The 19,808-nt window shown below is 45.6% G+C and overlaps 1 protein-coding gene across 2 annotated transcripts in view; it reads left to right on the top strand.

Annotated features, from left to right (window-relative positions):
• The window catches only part of lin9 (lin-9 DREAM MuvB core complex component), a 102,677-nt gene that overhangs the window by 78,757 nt on the left and 4,112 nt on the right, over positions 1-19,808 (top strand). Inside the window, exons 10-14 of one of the 2 annotated variants that reach the window (XM_078542753.1) lie at positions 3,969-4,070; positions 5,963-6,043; positions 12,824-12,949; positions 14,790-14,972; positions 18,384-18,481. In XM_078542753.1, the coding sequence (XP_078398879.1) occupies positions 3,969-4,070; positions 5,963-6,043; positions 12,824-12,949; positions 14,790-14,972; positions 18,384-18,481 (590 nt within the window). Of the gene's footprint in view, positions 1-3,968; positions 4,071-5,962; positions 6,044-12,823; positions 12,950-14,789; positions 14,973-15,107; positions 15,440-18,383; positions 18,482-19,808 lie in introns of those variants that run through there. The other variant, XM_078542754.1, reaches the window with a different exon arrangement.

Below are 19,808 nucleotides of genomic sequence, written 5' to 3'. Positions count from 1 at the left end.
TTAAGACAGTGAAGCTGTGAGAAAACGTCAGTGAGACTAAAGGTTTGGTAACTTGGCATATCTTCCAGTTAGAGAAAGCAGGTCTTGCTTGTCTGCTTTGAAACATGGAGGGAGAAAGGTCAATGTACGTGTTTACAATGGAGTCTAATGATGATTCTCCTGAGGTTGGAACTTGCATATCTAAAAGGTGTTTAAAATGATTCAAAGAGTTGATAAATTGACAGAGAGAAACTATTTCTTCTGGAGGGGAGATAAACCTCAACTTGAGAGCTAGACTGTTCAGAGGTGATGTCACCACTTCACACAAATGGAAGTCGCAAACTCTTTCCCACAGAAAAGCTGCTGAGGCTGAGGATCAGTTGAAAATGTCAAAACTGAGATTTTTTGTTACACAAGGGTATTAAGAGTTACGGAAGCAAGTTGATGGGGTACAGATTAGCCCTGAATTAATTGAATAGTGGAAGAGTCTCCAAGGGTCTGAATGGCCTTCTCCTGCTCCTATGTTCCTTTTGATTTTTCTTTAAAAAGTGAAATAGGCTAGACTAGACCTGTTTTATAACTTATTGGAAAATACATTGGTTATGTGAAATTTACCAATACACTACCACACAGAACATTGCCCAAGACCTGGCACTAGGGGAAAACAGTAAGATAAAAGCAAAAAACTGCAGATGCTGGAAATCCAAAACAAAAATAAAAATACCTGGAAAAACTCAGCAGGTCTGGCAGCATCTGCAGAGAGGAACACAGTTAACGTTTCGAGTCCGTATGACTCTTCAAAAAAAACTAAGTAAAAATAGAAAAGAGGTGAAATATAAGCTGGTTTAAGGGGGTGGGTAGAGCTGGATAGAGGGCCAATGATAGGTGGAGATTGCCAAAAGATGTCACAGACAAAGGGACAAAGAGGTGTTGAAGGTGATGATATTATCTAAGGAATGTGCTAATTAAGGGTAGAAAGCAGGACAAGCAAGGTACAGATAGCCCTAGTGGGGGTGGGGTGGGGTGAAGAGAAGGGATCGAAATGGGCTAAAAGGTAGAGATAAAACAATGGATGGAAATACATTTAAAAATAATGGAAATAGGTGGGAAAAGAAAAATCTATATAAATTATTGGAAAAAAGGGGGATCGGAAAGGGGGTGGGGATAGAGGAGAGAGTTCATGATCTAAAATTGTTGAACTCAATATTCAGTCCGGAAGGCTGTAAAGTGCCTATTCGGAAGATGAGGTGCTGTTCCTCCAGTTTGCGTTGAGCTTCACTGGAACAATGCAGCAAGCCAAGGACGGACATGTGGGCATGAGAGCAGGGTGGAGTGTTGAAATGGCAAGCGACAGGGAGGTCTGAGTCATGCTTGCGGACAGACTGTAGGTGTTCTGCAAAGCAGTCACCCAGTCTGCGTTTGGTCTCTCCAATATAGAGGAAACCGCATTGGGAGCAGCGAATGCAATAGACTAAATTGAGGGAAGTGCAAGTGAAATGCTGCTTCACTTGAAAGGACTGTTTGGGCCCTTGGACGGTGAGGAGAGGGGAAGTAAAGGGGCAGGTGTTGCACCTTCTGCGGTTGCATGGGAAAGTGCCGTAAGAGAGGGTTGAGGTGTAGGGGGTGATGGAGGAGTGGACCAGGGTGTCCCGGAGGGAAGATGTGTTTGGTGGTGGCATCATGCTGGAGCTGGCGGAAATGGCGGAGGATGATCCTTTGAATGCGGAGGCTGGTGGGGTGATAAGTGAGGACAAGGGGGACCCTATCATGGTTCTGGGAGGGAGGAGAAGGTGTGAGGGCGGATGTGCGGGAGATGGGCCGGTCATGGTTGAGGGCCCTGTCGACAACCGTGGGTTGAAAACCTCGGTTAAGGAAGAAGGAGGACATGTCAGAGGAACTGTTTTTGAAAGTGGCACCATCAGAACAGATGCGACGGAGGCGAAGGAACTGAGAGAATGGGATGGTGTCCTTACAGGAAGCGGGGTGTGAGGAGCTGTAGTCGAGGTAGCTGTGGGAGTCGGTAGGCTTGTAATGGATATTGGTGGACGGTCTATGACCAGAAATTGAGACAGAGAGGTCAAGGAAGGGAAGGGAAGTGTCAGAGATGGACCATGTGAAAATGATGGAGGGGTGGAGATTGGAAGCAAAATTAATCAATTTTTCCAGGTCCTGACGAGAGCATGAAGCAGCACCGAAGTAATCATCGATGTACCGGAGAAAGAGTTGTGGGAGAGGGCCGGAGTAGGACTGGAACAAGGAATGTTCCACATACCCCATAAAGCAACAGGCATAGCTGGGGCCCATGCGGGTACCCATAGCCACACCTTTTATTTGGAGGAAGTGAGAGGAGTTGAAGGGAGAAACAGTATGTTCGTATACAGTATGTTAGAGCTCCCCTTAGTGGAACTAAACAGTACTGCAGCAGCACAGCACTTAGAAAAAGAACTAGGATTCGCAGCCAGAGCTATAGTTACATTAGCAATGTGGACAAACACCACAGGCAGTCTAAACACAAGGCCCCAGAAATCACATCCATCTGAGAGAGTAAACAGGTTTCTTTGTCATCTCACCTGAAAGATGAAACCTCTGACAGTGGAGTACACCCTCAGTACTGCACAGATCAAATAAAAATTTAGGAGGAAGTTCTTTACACACAAAGTGAGGATATGGAGTTTCATCGAATCTTAGAGCACAGGAAGAGACCTTTCAGCCCATCATGCCTGTGCCAGCTCTTTTGAAAGAGCTAATTAGGCCCACTCCCATGCTGTTTCACTCGACTCATTCTTGGGATGAAGGCTTATCCTATGAGAAAAGGTTGGGCAGGTTGGGCCTGCACCCACTGGATTTTGGAAGAATGAGAGGTGATCTTATTGGAACATATCGGATCCTGAGGGGATTTTATAGAGTGGATACCAGGAGGGTGTTTCCTCTTGTGGGGGAGACTAGGACACATGGACATAGTTTAAAACAAGAGTTCTCTCTTTTAAGATGGAGATGAGGAGAAATTCTTTCTGAGGTTTATTAGTCTGTGAAATTATTTTCCTTAGAAAATAGTGGAGGCTGAGTCATTGAAGTTATTCAAGACCAAGTTAAATTTTTGGTAGACAAGAGAGGTTATGGCGAGTAGGCAGGAAAGTGAAATTGGGGCCACATCTGATCAGCCATGATCTTATTGAACAGCAGAGCAAGCACGAGGGGCCAAATGGCCTAACCCTGCTCCCATGTCCTATATTTGCTTTAACCCAGGCTGAGCAGAACCGATAATCACTGGAGTTTAGAAGAATGAGAGGTGATCTTATTGAAACATATAAGATTCTGAGAAGCTTGACAGGGTGGATTTTGACTGGATGTTTCCCCTTGAATGGGAATCTAGAACTAGGGGGCACAGTTTCAGAATAAGGGGTCTCTCAATTAAGACAGAGCTGAGGAGGAATTTCTTCTGAGGGTGATTAATCTTTGGAATTCTCTTTCCCTGCGAGCAGTGGAGGCTGGCTCATTAAATATATATCAACATCTATCTACAAAGGAGTTCAGGGTTATGGGGGACAGCCAGGAAAGTGAAGCCAAGGCCACAATCAGATCAGCATGATTTTATCGAATGGCAGAGCAGGCTTATCATATTTCTTATGATCTGTTGAGCGATGTCACCAATCTAGAAGCTTCTATGTGGCTGGTGAAGACACAAAGGGGTGCAGAGAGGTGCTGTGCTGCTACAGTGAGGAATTTAAAGGGCTACAATCTTCAAGCAGTAGTCCCTGGGAGACTCCAGACAATCCTAACTGAAATGTCATCGCAATACAGCTTACCGCCCTGGAATGAGTTTTAACCCACAATCTTCGGATTTAGAAGGGAGCCTGCTACAATTGAGCTAAAGCTAACTCCAAACTCCAAGTTTTGCATTGGGAGTCATTCCCGATATTTCTCCATGCCGCTGTCACTTTGCGTTAACAGTGCCTCGTTTTATTTCCCCCCACCCTTGCACTTGACAGGATAACGATCCACTTTTGGGTCAATCGCCTTGGAAAAGCAAACTGTCGGCCACTGAAGGAGACACGCTTGGAGGATTTCCTATTGAATTCCTTATTCAGGTGGTAAGTATGTGTGTTTAAATATCAAATGTTCTTATAAATATTAACAGTTTTTAAATAAATTCATAAATTATATTGAGTAAATGGAAGGAATCCGTGTAAGAGGTACGGAGCTGAGAAACGGGCATCATCCAGCTTGGTTAATGAGACTGAAAAACAGGCACCAACCTAATGCGAAGCAGGCTTTCACTCAAAGTTTTGATTTCATCCCCAACTGAGTGACTCATTGCAGAGCCTGAATATGGTGTATGAAATTGCACACGTCACTTTGCTCCGAGCAGTGTGGCACAAGGTGCATGCACAACTTGTGGTTTAATATCTGACTGTCAATCTGGACAGTGCAGTTGCTTTCACAGGTTTGAGTGCTGTGGAATCCTCTGCAAATATTGACACATTGTACGACACTAAATTCTGAGAGATCTGATCAGCTGCCCACAGAAAAGCTTTGCAGGAAGTGAGTGTGTCTGTCATATTCTGCATGTGTGCATCTCTTTCTGTTTTTCACAACTTTCTTTATTACCTCCTTTCTATATTATTTCTACAACAGGGTTCCCTGTGCAACCTTATTATTTTTATGTAATTAAGTTTTACAAACCTGAACTCCCTGATTAGGCTTCACTTGGAGTGGGTAGTGCTCTGGGTACCCTGTTGTAGGAGGAATATTAAAACTACGGAAGGAGTAAAGAAAAGATTAATAACATAAGAAATAGGAGCAGGAGTAGACCATACAGCCCTTCAAGTCTGCTCGACCATTCATACGAGCATGCCTGATCTTGGGCCTCAATTATACTTTCCCACCGGATCCCCATAATCCCTTGATTCCTCTGTCAATCTCAGCCATGCATATATTCAACAACTGAGCACTGGGACCCTCTGGGCTGGAAAATTCCAAAGATTCACAATCCTTTGGGTGAAGAAATTCCTCCTCATTTTAGTCTTAAAGATTGATCCTTTATCCTAACACACTGTCTCCCAGTTCTAAACTCCCCTGCCAAGGGAAACAGCCTTTCAGCATCTACCCCACTCCCTACTAGCCCCCATTAAGCAGCCTCAGAATCATATATGTTTCAATCATATCACCTTGGATTCTTCTAAACTCTGGAGAGTATAGGTCTGTTTTACTTCATCTCTCATTGTAGGAATCAGCCTAGTAAATCTTTGCTGCAGTGCCTCTTAGGGAAGTACATCCTTCCTTATGTAAAGGTTCCACCTCAACCGGTGGAATTAATAGTTATTAGGAGGCTACAAATTTACTAGGGCAGCGAAGAGTGGTATCTAATGGAGATGGCGCCAGGTCAGATGGTAAATATATGCACATGGATGTTTGATGAGACAGGACTGAGCTTGATAGTTGAATAACCTGCTGATCTTCCCTGTCACATGCCAACACTTGGGTAAGCTACCAGAGAGCTGCCAGTTGCCCTGGCATGAGATTACTTTAGCAGAGGGAGAGAGAGGCTGGATCATTAAGTATATCCAAGGCTGAGATAGACAGATTTTTAATCAGTAAGGCAATCAAAGGTTATGGGGAAAAGGCAGGAAAGTGGAGCTGAAGATTATCAGATCAGCCATGATCTCATTGAATGGCGGAGCAGAGTCGATGGGCCGAATGGCCTACGTCTGGCCTACGTCTTATAGTCACTAAGCGGCACAGGAACAGAGGTCCTGGCCACAACACCCGTGCAGTACAAGTGGTTTTTGTCATAGTGCAATATCCTGTGAATTTCTATATTTGCTGTACATAGCAGAGTTTGCTGTAACTATCGAGTAACCATCCCTCGTATCAAGTTACTTATCCTCATTGTGTGGCGAGGAAAACAATTTCCATGCCATGTGGAGCCACAGCAAGTTCTTCATCATTGTCTGATTCCTGTTACCTTTGTCTTACCTTTTAGACAAGATTATCAAAAATTCTCATGATCAAGAAAGAACACATCAAACAGTTAAAAGAAATGAACACGGAAGCAGAGAAACTGGTAAAGGCTCTTCCCAGGTTTTTTTCCTCAGGCTTTAAGTAAAGCGCTTGATTAATGATTGTTTTCTCCAATGGTTGTCCACCCAGAGATTGACATTGGTTTTGGTGTTGGTTGAGGGAATGCTGATGGGCGGTCCTGGTGCCCTGACTGCTCCTCTTTTTCCCCATTAGATCAACCGGATGTTTGACACGCATGTAAACCCATCACCAAAGTAATTTCCATAGAGGGTCCTCCCCAAGCCACAGAGTATTGTCTGCCTGATGTAGAGTGTGGGTTCTCTCTTTCCTATAAGAACCCATCCCACCCTCTGAATCCCAGAGAGCTTAGGTTGCTAGAACCTAGTCTTGGTAGCCCCAGGTGTGCACAGGCAACCAGGGAGCAAAGGGTGGGGGAGAGGGGGTGAGGTGATGATGGAAGAAATTGTTGGTTTCCGCTGAGGGCACAGAATGCCCTACCAGAAACAGGCGTGGAAACAGAGTCCATTATAACTTCCAAAAGGGAAGCAGACATTGGAGAAAAATAAATTGTACGGGGATAGGACAGGAAAGTGGACCTAAGCTGGTAACTCTTTCAGAGAGCTGGCATTGGTGCAGTGGGCCAAATGGCCAGTATCAGTGCTGCTTCTACGTGTCATCTAACCATTTCCCCTTCCGTTACCAATATTAACCAAAAAGTCTTATCAATGCCATGAGGCACTAGCATCCCTGGCTGTACTAACATGAATGTGGCCATGTTTTCTGGCAACTGGTGCAGACCAACAACCCCAATTTGCCTGGATATTGGAGAAGGCACAGTGGCCACTGATGTAGATGTGAACCGAGACTCAAAGAACCAGATAGATTTTATACTGTGGCTGCTGAGGGTATCCGCCCCACAATGTTGCTGCTACAGGGTGGGTTTGTACAAAAAAGTATTCTGGTAACTGAATTTCGAAATGATAACTGACCAAATTTCACCTATCTTATTTTCTACCATCCCAGCAGTCACATGATAGAACAGTAATGAAACTCTTTTGAGTTATCGACAGTCACAGATTGCAACTCTTTCGAGTACAATCACAGTTCTTGGTTTTCCAGGAGTGGGACATGAACCCACAACCCTCTGATTCAAAGGCGAGGGTGCTATGAACTGAGCCACAGCTGACGTCGAAGTTGTTGACTAGTCATAGCAATGAATCTGTATTGATTAGTCAACAACAGACCCAGATGTGAGACAAGGATAACTCCCTATTGGAATGGAGGGGTTCAAAATGTTCTGGAACCAAGGCCCTAAGTTACCTGTTCCTCCCAAGCATGTTACACATACGACACATCATGTCTCAAATTACGATATGCTGTGTATCAAAATATTTTCTGAAGGTGAACTATCAATTCTAGCATAATAAAAAGATCCCAAGGCATTACACCAGTACAGGCTCATGTGTGTTGTAAGTCACAGCATACAGACATTGTGGAAAATCTATTAGCATGTTTTTTTTTACTCATTCACGGGGTGTGGGCGTCACTGGCTAGGCCAGCATTTATTGCCCATTCCTAATTGCCCTTGAGAAGCTGGTGGTGAGCTGCCTTCTGCAGCCCATGTGAGTGTAGGTACACCCACAGTGCTGTTAGGGAAGGAGTCCCAGGATTTTGACCCAGCGACAGTGTAGGAACAGCAATATATTTCCAAGTCAGGATGGTGAGTGACTTGGAGGGGAACTTCCAGGTGGTGGTGTTCCCATCTATCTGCTGCCCTTGTCCTTCTATATGGTAGTGGTCGTGGGTTTGGAAGGTGCTATCTAAGGAGCCTTGGTGAATTCCTGCAGTGCATCTTGTAGATGGTACACACTGCCGCTACTGTGTATCAGTGGCGGAGGGAGTGAATGTTTGTGGAAGGGATGCCAATCAAGCTGGCTGCTTTGACCTGGACATTGTCAAGCTTCTTGAGTGTTGTAGGAGCTGCACTTATCCAGGCAAGTGGGGAGTATTCCATCACACTCCTGACTTGCGCCTTGTAGATGGTGGACAGGCTTTGGGGAGTCAGGAGGTGAGTTACTCGTTGCACGATTCCGAGCCTCTAACCTGCTCTTATAGCCACAGTATTTATATGGCGAGTCCAGTTCAGTTTCTGGTCAATGGTAACCCCCAGGATGTTGATAGGAGGGGATTCAGTGATGGTAATGCCATTGAACATCAAGGGGTGATGGTTAGATTCTCTCTTGTTGGAGATGGTCATTGCCTGACACTTGTATGGCGCAAATGTTACTTGCCACTTGTCAGCCCAAACCTGGATATTGTCCAGGTCTTGCTGCATTTGGACATGCACTGCTTAAGTATCTGAGGAGTCGCGAATGGTGCTGAACATTGTGCAATCATCCCCACTTCTGACCTTATGATGGAAGGAAGGTCATTGATGAAGCAGCTGAAGATGGTTAGGGCTAGGACACTACCCCGAGGAACGCCTGCAGTGATGTCCTGGAGCTGAAATGACTGACAGCCATCTTCCTTTGTGCTAGGTATGACTCCAACCAGCGGAGAGTTTTCCCCCTGATTCCCATTGACTCCAGTTTTGCTAGGGTCAGGTGTGATGCCACACTCGGTCAAATGCTGCCTTGATGTCAAGGACAGTAACTCTCACCTCACCTCAGGCGAGTTCAGTTCTTTTGTCTATGTTTGAACCAAGGCTGCAATGAGGTCAGCAGCTGAGTGACCCTGGCAGAACCCAAACTGGACGTCAGTGAGCAGGTTATTGCTAAGCAAGTGCCACTTGATAGCACTGTTGATGACCCCTTCCATTACTTTCCTGATGATCGAGAGTAGACTGATGGGGCAGTAATTGGCCAGGATGGATTTGTCCTGCTTTTTGAGTACAAGACATACCTGGCCAATTTTCTACATGGCCGGGTAGATGCCAGTGTTGTAGCTGTACTGGAACAGCATGACTGGTGATGTTGCAAGTTCTGGAGCACGAGCCTTCAGTACTATTGCTGGAATATTGTTAGGGCCCATAGCCTTTGCAGCATCCAGTACCTTCAGCCATTTCTTGATATCACATGGAGTGAATTGAATTGGCTGAAGACTTGCATCTGTGATGCTGGGGTCCTCCGGAGGAGGCCGAGATGGATCATCCACTTGGCACTCCTGGCTGAAGATTGTTGCAAATGCTTCAGCCTTATCTTTTGCACTGATATGCTGGGCTCGCCCATTATTGAGGATGGGGATATTTGTGGAGCCTCTTCCTCCAGTGAGTTGTTTAATTGTTCACCACCATTCACGACTGGATATGGCAGGACTGCAGAGCTTAGATCTGATCCATTGGTTGTGGGATTGCTTAGCTCTGTCTATCACCTGCTACTTATTACTTATGCTGTTTGGCATGCAAGTCGTCCTGTGTTATAGCTTCACCAGGCTGACACCTCATTTTTAGGTATGCCTGGTGCTGCTGCTGCTCCTGGCATGCCCTCCTGCACTCTTCATTGAACCAGGGTTGATCCCCTGGCTTGATGGTAATGGTAGAGTGGGGGATATGCCGGGCCATGAGGTTACAGATTGTGTTTGAGTACAGTTTTGCTGCTGCTGCTGATGGTCAACAGCACCTCATTTATGCCCAGTCTTGAGTCGTTAGATCTGTTCAAAATCTATCCCATTTAGCAAGGTGGTAGTGCTGTATGTTTTTCCCGCTTGTTGGTTCTGTGGCAGGCGGTGAAAGAACCAGTCTAGCAGCTATGGTCAGTAGTGGTGCTACCGAACCAGTCTTGGTGATGGACATTGAAGTTCTCCACCCAGAGTATATTCTGCACCCTTGCCACCCTCAGTGCTTCCGCCAAGTGATGTTCAACATCAGCTGAGGGAGGGCAGTACATGGTAATCAGCAGAAGGTTTCCTTGCCCATGTTTGACCTGATGCCATGAGACTTCATGGGGTCCAGAGTCAATGTTGAAGACTCCCTCCTGACTGTATTACCACTGTGCCGCCCCCTCTGCAGAGTGTGTCCTGCCGGTGGGACAGGATGTACCCAGGGATGGTGATGGTGTCTGGGACATTATCTGTAAGGTATAATTCCGTGAGGATGACTATGTCAGGCTGTTGCTTGACTAGCCTGTGAGGCAGCTCTCCCAATGTTGGCACTATGTTAATCGACAGGCTGCGATTGCCATTGTCGTCTCTGGTCCATCCGCTTTTATTCCTTTTTCTTTTTTGTGACTTTGTGGCAGTTTGTTACACCGAGTGGATTGCTAGGCCATGTCAGAGGGCATTTAAGAGTCACATGTAGGCCAGACCTTCCCTAAAGGACATTAGTGAACCAGATGGGTTTTTACAACAATCAACAATGGTTTCATGGTCATCATCAGACTTTTAATTCCAGATTTTTGTTGAATTCCAATTTCACCATCTGCCATGGTGGGATTCGAACCTGGATCTCTTGATTATTAGTCCAGCAAAAATACCACTACGCCATCGCCTCCCCCTATTGCTTGAGGTACAATCAAGAAAATAATGTGGAAAATAGATATCGAGCTGGAGAGGTAGGATTGGAGAACTGGCCAGAATCTTGGTGAAAAGATGTGTTTTCAGGAGATTTCTTTAAAGGCGGAGAGAAGTGTTTAGGGAGGGAGTTCCACAGGATAGGCACAACCATCAATGGTGGGACATAGGAATGGGAGTGCGCGAAAGGTCAGAGACATAGAATGGAGTGTTCTGTGGTAGGGGTGGGGAGGGCAGTAATATAAGGCTGGAAGAGTTTATACGAATGGGAAGTGAAACCATGGAGGGATTTGAAGACAAGGTCATGGATTTTACATTTGAGACCTTCAAGGGTGTAAATTAACCTAGGTCAGTGAGGACTAGGCTGGTGATTGATCTGAGGGCAGGAGGGGGAGGGGATTTGGGAGTGGCCCTCTGCAGGACACCAGTTTAACTCAGAGTTTACAGGTGACAGGAGGTCTGTACGTTGAGGATTCGAGTGGTGAAGTCTGGAGATGATGAAAACATCAATGCAAGTTGGTGAAGAGGCTGAAGTGGGCAATGTTTGAGGAGTTGGAAGTGGATGGTCTTCGCAATAGAAGGATAAAGACCTGAAACCCACCTCAAGGTCGAACAGAATGGGGTAATTGTACCATCTGGTTCATCTTGAGGCAGTGCCCAGGGAGGGAACTGGGAGTCACTGGCGAGGGAGCAAAGCTTGTGGTGGGGACCAAAGGAAAATGTTTTGGTTTTTCCAATGTTGAGCTGAAAGACATCAAGTCTCATCCACGTTAGAAAAACGTTGGAGATGTTGCCAGGCGGTAGAGAAGCTGAACCAGGTGAAAGCAGATTTTATCTGATGTTGCTGAGATGACACAGGCCCAATCTGTAGGGAGTTCAGGAAATGCATCAAGTCAAGGTAAGAGTGGATGGCGGACTTTCCTGAGTCAGAGATTGAACCCCACACCAAAACTCGAGTGAATAATCTAAACTGACAGTGCTGAGGGCATGCTACCCTGTCAGAGGTGTTTGTTTCTGATTAGAACAATAATCTGAGGTCCTCTCTACCTGTCCTGGTAATCCACAGCTACCCTAAAGTTCCCCAGCCCTCTTCGACCAGAAAGTTCTCCCATACTTCAAGATAATATCCTTTCCGATACCACACAAAGAAACAATAAATTAACGGGTGATTCATATCATTGCTGTTGAAGGAAATGCTGTATTTGGCTACTGAAGTCACTGGACTTCAAAGGGAACCTTTTATGGGATGTGGATGTTGCTGGCAAGGCTAGCATTTGTTGCCCATCCCTAATTGCCCTTCCTAGGCCAGGGCAGTTAAGAGTCAGCCACATTGCTGTGGGTCTGAAGTCACATGTAAGCCAGACTAGGTAAGGACGGCAGTTTTCCTTCCCCAAAGGACAATAGTGAAGCAGATGGGTCTTTAACAATTGATGGTAGTTCCATGGTTGCCATTACTGAGACTAGCATTCAATTCCAGATTTTATTAATTGAATTCAAATTCCACGAGCTGCCATGGTGGGATTTGAACACTTGTCCAGACCATTAGCCTGGGCCTCTGGATTACTTGTCCAGTGACATTACCACAACATCACCATCTCTTCCCCACACCCCCACCCCCTGCCAATGTGAGGCATTTTGTAACGTGTGAAACCTGATGAGGCACAATATAAATGTTGAAGTATTCAAAATTATGAAAGCTTTGAGTGGATAAGGAGAAATCATTTGCGCTGATAAGAGGGTCAGCAACCAGATTTAAGATAATTGGCAAAAAAAACCAGGAGGGAGAGGAGGAGATTTTTTTTAATGCTGCAAGGTGTGAGGTATGGAACACACAGCCTGAAAAGGCGGTGGAAGCAGATTCAATAACTTCAAAAGGCTATTGGATGAATACTTGAAAGGTTTTCAGGATTATGGACAAAGAGGAGAGGAATGGGACTAATTAGATCAATCCTTCAAGTAACCAGAATCAGAATGCTGGGCCACATGGCCTTGTTGTGTTCTGTAAGATTCTATGAAATGCAAGACTTACCTTTCGCAGAATCAATTAACCTTTCAAAGTGCACATAGACAAGCATGGTGGCTAGTCTTCAGTAAGAACCTATAAACGGTTAATTAGCAAGTTAGTATATTGCCTGTTGGTGGTAGTAGTAGAACTTGAGGGAGGAATGTTTAGTAATTATTCCTGCAAATGTGGGTTTTTCTTTTCTCTCCCATTCCCTCTCTCACCCACCCAAACCCACCCTTCAGGAATTGACTTTAAGGACAGTGTCGGACCTATTAAGGTAGGAAATGACTGATTACTTTCTCACCCCCTCAGAAATCATACTCGGCACCCATTGGCATAGACTTTCAAAAACGATATGCGATGATTGTTTTAGAATTGGAGCAGCTGAACAAAGATCTGAACAAGGTTCTGAATAAAGTCCAACAGTATTGTTATGAGGTGAGCGTCCTTCACATTGTTTACCTGGCTTTCTTAATCTTGTAATCTGCCCTGGGTTCCTTCTTTTTCCCCAGACCCTGGACCTGGACAGACACAGGCATCTGGCGTCACCTGAGCACGAAGGAAGCCACATGTGATTAAAATTTCCACTTTTATTTCAAGTATTATTAATTTCCCCCCTCCTTCCATTCCTCCTGTGCACAGTGACACTTGCTCTCCATGGGTGTCACGTGCTGTACTTGTGTGAAACGTGAGCTCATTCAAATCTCTGCTGTCCGTATCCTAACTAGCACCAAGCCCTGCTCACCCGGCACCCCTGGCGGGCTGAGCTGGGCGGGAGTGGGCGCGGAGCCGATCGCCGCCTGCCATTTTACGTGGGCAGGCCAGTTAAGGCCCGCCCAGCGCGACACACAGCCGGTAGCACTCAGCACTACCTGTGCGGGCGGGCGGAGGAGGGAGAGTCAGGGCCTGCGCGCATGCGTGTGAAAGAACGTAGCAATCTCCCTGAGGCACGGAGCTGTCTCAGGGAGATTAAGTACATATTGAAATTTGTTAATAAAGAAAGAGAAAAATTATTTACACGTCCCCTCATGTGACAGTGTCACAAGAGCTGGAACATGTTTGTCAATTTAGCAAAATTTATTTATTGATTTTATTAAGCCTTGAGGAAACCTCATCCCGCCCTTGGATGAGGTTTCCTGAAGAACGCAAAGGCCGCTTGGGCTCTTCGCCTGCCCATCAACCTTAAGGTTGGACAGACAGCGCTGTTAATTATCTAAATTACTTCCCTAATGGCCTTACTAGGCCTTTGACAGTTCGGCGGATAAGCAGCCGCCTCTGGACTGCGCCCGCCGAACGAATTATCTAAATGACGTCGGGACGCACGCCCGATGTCATTCAGCATCGGCGTGTCGGGCCCACCTCCGCAGGTCGACGGCAATATTCTAGCCCCTGTGTCTGCTGGACTACATTGGCTCCTGGTCTGGCATCACCTTAATTTTAAAATCCTCATTCATGTGTTAAAAGCCCCCCTCTATTTCTGTTACCGCTTCCAGTCCTGAAATTCTCCCAAGATCTCTGCATCCCTCCAATTCTGGCCTCCTGAGCATTCTCAATTTTGATTGCTCCAACCTTGGTGGCCATTTCTTCATCTGCCTAGGCCCTGATCTCTGGAATTCCCTCCTTAAACCTCCCTCTCTCCCCCTTTTAAGTTGCTCCTTAAATCCCAAATTTTAAATGTCCTAATGGACCGTAACCTCCGAACTCCAGGGCGTCGTATCTGGGAGGCACCCCAAAGATGCGCTGAGGACCACCCCACCCCCGGCCAACTCCCCAGAAGTTCCCAGGTGAGGTTTGCACGGCAATTGCCTGGGAAGTGCAAACTTCCAATGGGCAATTGCCCTGCACAGGGAACCATCCAAAAATGTGATTTTAAATTGCAAACTTCAGATGGTTCTGACTATGTTATATCAGTAGTTACTGGAAACAGTCAGGAGAATCAAAACCACTTGTAGCTTCTGGGTAACTACCTCCCACCACCCCAACCCCTAGCGCCAAGGCCTCATACTGAGTCAATTACCACTCCATCAGAAGTTACAGCTAATATTTCTTTATGTGGCTCAGTGTCAAATTATGTTTGATTAGACTCTGTGAAGAGCCTTGGGTCGTTTTACTACATCAAAGGTGCTATATAAACGTAAGTTGTTGACTCAATTGCCTTCATGCTTTGTGTTGCTTGCTCCTGGTAGCTGTCAAAATTCAGGTGATATTGATGTGCAGTGGCTGAGATTTTATGCTTCAGTCGTTAACCTTGCCTTTTATGTTATCTTAAAAATAACAGCTTGCTCCTGACCAGGGCTTACAGCCCATGGACCAGCCCACAGACATGCGCAGGAGGTGTGAGGAGGAGGCTCACGAGCTAGTAAGACAAGCAAACACTTCACAAACCGGGCAGGCCAGTGTTAGGAATGAAAACCTCACTGATCTAATAGCCAGGCTCACAGCAGTGCTGCTACAAATAAAGGTAAGTGCAGAGCTCAGTTCCAGGCTGCAGTGGTGCACACTATTGGGCTTAGCAACCCAAAGGTCACAATCTCACAGGCTCGCCAGGAAAGTTGTGAGACTTGATTTAATAACCTTGTGGTTTGTGGTTCATCAGCAGATTAGAAATTGCATTGAAAACTTTCGGATTGTCAAAAAAAACTCATCTGACTCAGCAATGTCAGAAAGAACCTGGATGTGTTATGGCCTACAGGTAACTCCAGAGTCTCTCTGACACTATAATGACCTCTGTAGCCTAGCAAGTCACCTAGCTGTACCATCAGTGTAAGTGGAAATGGGCCATTTCCAGTGTAGCTCAAATCCTGAGAATCCTAAGAGCAACAGATCTGAACTTTGTACCATCTGGTCTACTCTAATGTTGCTTCATGTTAGTGGGAGAATAGTTTGCATGTAATCCTGCTCAGTAACTTGGTGAGAATGTTGTTAGTGTACACTTTTCACACTCATGGATTGATACAGTACAGAAGGAGGCTATTTGGCCCATTGTGCCTGTGTTGGTTCTTTAAAAGAGCAATCCCATTCGTCCCACTCTCCCTGCTCTTTCCCTATAACTCTGCAAAGTATTCCCTTTCAGTATTTAGCAACTTTCAAAAGGGAATTGGATATGTAACTGCAGCCTTGTCAACTTACCAAATCATCCTGTGGAATCCCTTAGTTGTGGCAGAGGCACTGGTTGGGGACTGGCACGATCTTTGTCATGCCTACTGGTGAATGGTTGTGCCTCGTAGACATTTACAGCACAGAAGGAGACCCATCATGTCTGCAGCAGTCAACAAAGATCTGACTACATTAAATCCCATTTTCCAACACTTGGCCATAGCCCTGGAGGCTGTGGAAACACAAGTAAATTTCTAAATATTTCTTAAATGTTACGAGAGTTTCTGACTCAACCACCCTTCCAGGCAGTGAGTTCCAGACTCCCACCACCCTCTGGATGAAAAAATTTCTCCTCAACTCCCCTCATAGCCTTCAACTCTTACCTTAAATCTAAGCCCCCTGGTTATTAATCCTTCTACTGTTGGAAAAAGTGCCTTCCTATCCACCCTATCTATGCCCCTCATAATCTTATACATCTCTATCAGGTCCCCTCTCAACCTTTGCTACTGACCTCTGTAAAATGGCTTTGGTCTTTCCAATGTTTAATTCAAGTAAATTGCAGCTCATCTGGGAGTGAATGTCAGATGACAAAACGTGTAAGGATCAAGAGAGGTGGCGGTGAAGTGGAATCAGTTGTCATCATTGTACATGTGGAACCTGATGTGTTTTGGATGAAGTCACCAAGGGGCAGCATGTAGATGAAGAATAGGAGGAGCAAGAGATAAATCCTTGGGGAGCAAAGAGATAATGGAGTATGGATGGGAAGAGAAACCATTGTAGGTAAGCCATTGGATAAATACAACTGGATCAATTAGAAAGGAACTGGGCGAGTGTGGTCCCACTCAGCAGGGTCACAGAGGAGGGACATTGGAAAAGGATGGTGTGGTCAACTGTGTCAAAAGGCTAAAGCCGTGTCAAGAAATTTGAGGGTTAGCTTACCACTGTGAGAGGTACGTCACTTGTGACATTTAATAGGGCTGGTCAGTACTGTGGCAGGGAACACCACCACCTGGAAGTTCCTCTCCAAGTCACTCACCATCCTGACTTGGAGATATATCACCGTTCCTTTACTGTCGCTGGGCCAAAATCCTGGAACTCCCTCCCTAACAGCACTGTGGGTGTACCTACACCACATGGACTGCAGCAGGTTCAAGAGGGCAGCTCACCACCACCTTCTCAAGAGCAACTAGGGATGGGCAATAAATGTTGGTCTAGCCAGTGGCGCCCACATCCCATGAAAGAATTTAAAAAAAGGCAGAAGCCTGGTTAGAGGGTAATCAGGATGGCAACATCCTGCACCATGACTTCTGTTGTCTTAATGCTGATGGTCAGATTCTCTACAGGCATGAGAAAGTTTGTCTATTTGCCACTGATGGTGTTACTCACTATGGAATGTTAGTGTGAGATGCTCAAAGGGGGAAAAGGCACCAGAGGATTTGGGGGACAGACTAAGCTGAAATCAAGAGGAAGTCCTGATTGAGTTGAGAGATCTGAGCCCAGACTGTCAGGGATAATGGTAAACAGTGTGCATGTTTCTCTTATATGGAACTGGAATCTGCAGAGTAGCCAGCTGTAGAAGGGAGCTGACTCCTGCTGCTCCTATACAAGGCGAAACCTGTCTGCCCCTCCACCTTTACCAGCATCGGTTCAGAGCCTTTTGAAAGATGAGAGTCAGTTACCATGTTTGCCTACAGCCTAAAAGCTAGAAACTGACATGAGCGTGGCGGTTAAGGGTTCACTATTGGCCGATGAAATTTTTAAACAGCAATAATCAGAATGCAAGTTTTACATCGACAAATTTGAGCACAACTGATTAATTTCCTGAAAGGAGAGGGAGTGAGTGAATAGGGCTGGAGCTGTGTCATAATGAACCGATTGTTTTTCTTTTAAAGAGTTTACTCTATAGAAACAGGCCATTAGGCAGAGCTGGTCTTTGCCAGTGTTTTCGCTCCACTCTACTAGTCAAAAAAAACAATGCGCCTTCCAACTCACTATAAACAATGTCACACAAGATCTGCTGGTGTGTGTGTATGTGCACATTGTAACCGCTCTAAAATACATAAAACTGCTAGAATAGCTTAGGCCTCAATAATAGTTTTGAGAGATGGTAAGAAAGACATGAATGTCACCAATTCTTACACCAGGCAGCACCAGAGACATAATACTTCAAATATTTCAGTTGTAAATGTCACTAGTCAATTTCCTACCTCTTTGCTCACAGACAAAACTTAAATTAACACTCCCTCTGGTTCTTGTATTGGGGTGTATATACCACCCAGCCTTTGTATTGTAACACTAATACCACACCCAGGCAGCTTGTATCTCGGACACCTCATCTAATATGTTACTGTGATCTGATGGAAGAGTGGTATACAATAGAGGTACTCTGGATAAACTACCACCAATCATGTTTAGAAATCTGGAAATTCTTTGCAAGAGAGGGACTCCTGTTATCTCCCTCCCACCCCCCTCGTGGTCTCTTCTTGGCTGCCCTCCTGTTGCACTTGCCCCCCCCCCCCCCGCACTTTGTGAACTGCTCTTGGGTCCCCCTGTGGTCTCCATTCCCCCTCCCACTTCCTCTTGATGTGATCTCCGATGATAAATGTTTGGATGGGGAAAGGTGTGAAGAAGCTGAACTAAAGGGTTGAGTTTCAGTGGACCGGTAGCTGGCTTACATCCTTGATTCTAAAATCAAGCATACTTTTATTTCAGATTTCATGCATTGAAAGCTTTGTTTTTAAATTAAACTAAACTCATTGATCTTTTCTCCTTCCAGTGCCTGGCAGAAGGAGGGGACTTAAACTCTTTTGAATTCAAGTCATTGACAGACTCTTTGAATGACATCAAGAGCTCTATAGATGCTTCTAATATAAGGTAGGTGAAATGTGGTTTCCTCCCAAACCGTTTCAGCCAGTAGGTTGCGGAGAGCTACAAACCCCCAGCGAGATTCTCAGATCCTATCCCTGGACTGCACTGAGTTTGTTTTTATTCATTCACGGGATGTGGGCATCACTGGCTAGGCCAGCATTTATTGCCCTTCCCTAATTGCCCTTGAGAAGGTGGTGGTGAGCTGCCTTCTTGCACTGCTGTAGTCCATGTGGTGTAGGTACACCCGCAGTGCTGTTAGGGAGGGAATTCCAGGATTTTGACCCAGCAACAGTGAAGGAATGGTGATATATTTTCAAGTCAAGATGGTGTGTGACTTGGAGGGGAACTTCCAGGTGGTGGTGTTCCCATGTGTCTGCTGCCCTTGTCCTTCTAGATGGTAGTGGTCCTGAGCTTGGAAGGTGCTGTCTAAGGTTAGATGTCTTGGTTAGATGATGGCCAGAGTTGGGCATGTCATAGAGGGTCTCCATGTCCCTGGAATAGGATTGGGAAAATTCAACCACAGTTCCTGCATCCAATGCCTGGAAAGCATAGGTGTTAGGCAAGGATTTGTTTTGCTGCTTAAAGTTCATCAGCCTGCAGGCATGTACTGTCTGGGCTGATGTGGAAGCAAGGATCAGTAAGCCAAGGTTCTGCAGGAAAACCTTCATTTCTAAACTAGCACAATGTGGGTCAATCATTTGACAAGAAAAAGCAGGGATCTAAAGAGAGAGAGAGCCTGGCGCAAGTGTATGGGTCCCAACCAGCTCAACAGTATAGAAATGGACTGGGGTAATTCTATTTTCACCCTTAATAAAAGCCCAATCCTCATAAGCAATGATAACCTCCCCTGCAACCTCTTCCCCACCCCACCTTACCTCTAAACCTCTTCCCCACCCGACCTTACCTGCAAACCTCTTCCCCAACCCACCTTACCTCTAACAAGTGCAATGAAGTTCATGTTTTTCTTTGTAAATAAATTGAGACTGTCTGTTCAGCTGTCTCTGCTAATTTCCTCCCTTCCCCTGGGCCACTGGACCAAACTTCATTGCCTAAGCCCTGTACTCACATTTTTCTCCAGTTTCTATCCCAATTCCCCTCATGCCTTCTCTTGTCCATAAGACTAACCCTCCTATTCTCTTGATCCTACTCTCACTAAACTGCTGGCCACCCAATTTCCCTTCCTTGTCCCCATGTTAGCCAAATATTATTACTGGTAATGGTATTCTCACTCCTCGGGAACTGTTCCTCCCTTTTTAAATTTATCATCACCCACCTCCTTTAAAAAAAATCCTGCCTTTAATGCTCTGTCCTTGTAAGTACCACCCTGTCTGCA

This window comes from Cetorhinus maximus, chromosome 5 (assembly GCF_964194155.1).
Source record: "Cetorhinus maximus chromosome 5, sCetMax3.hap1.1, whole genome shotgun sequence".
In the NCBI taxonomy this organism is placed as follows: domain Eukaryota; kingdom Metazoa; phylum Chordata; class Chondrichthyes; order Lamniformes; family Cetorhinidae; genus Cetorhinus; species Cetorhinus maximus.
Note: the sequence above shows the minus strand (reverse complement) of the source record. Positions and strands in the feature narration are given on the sequence as shown.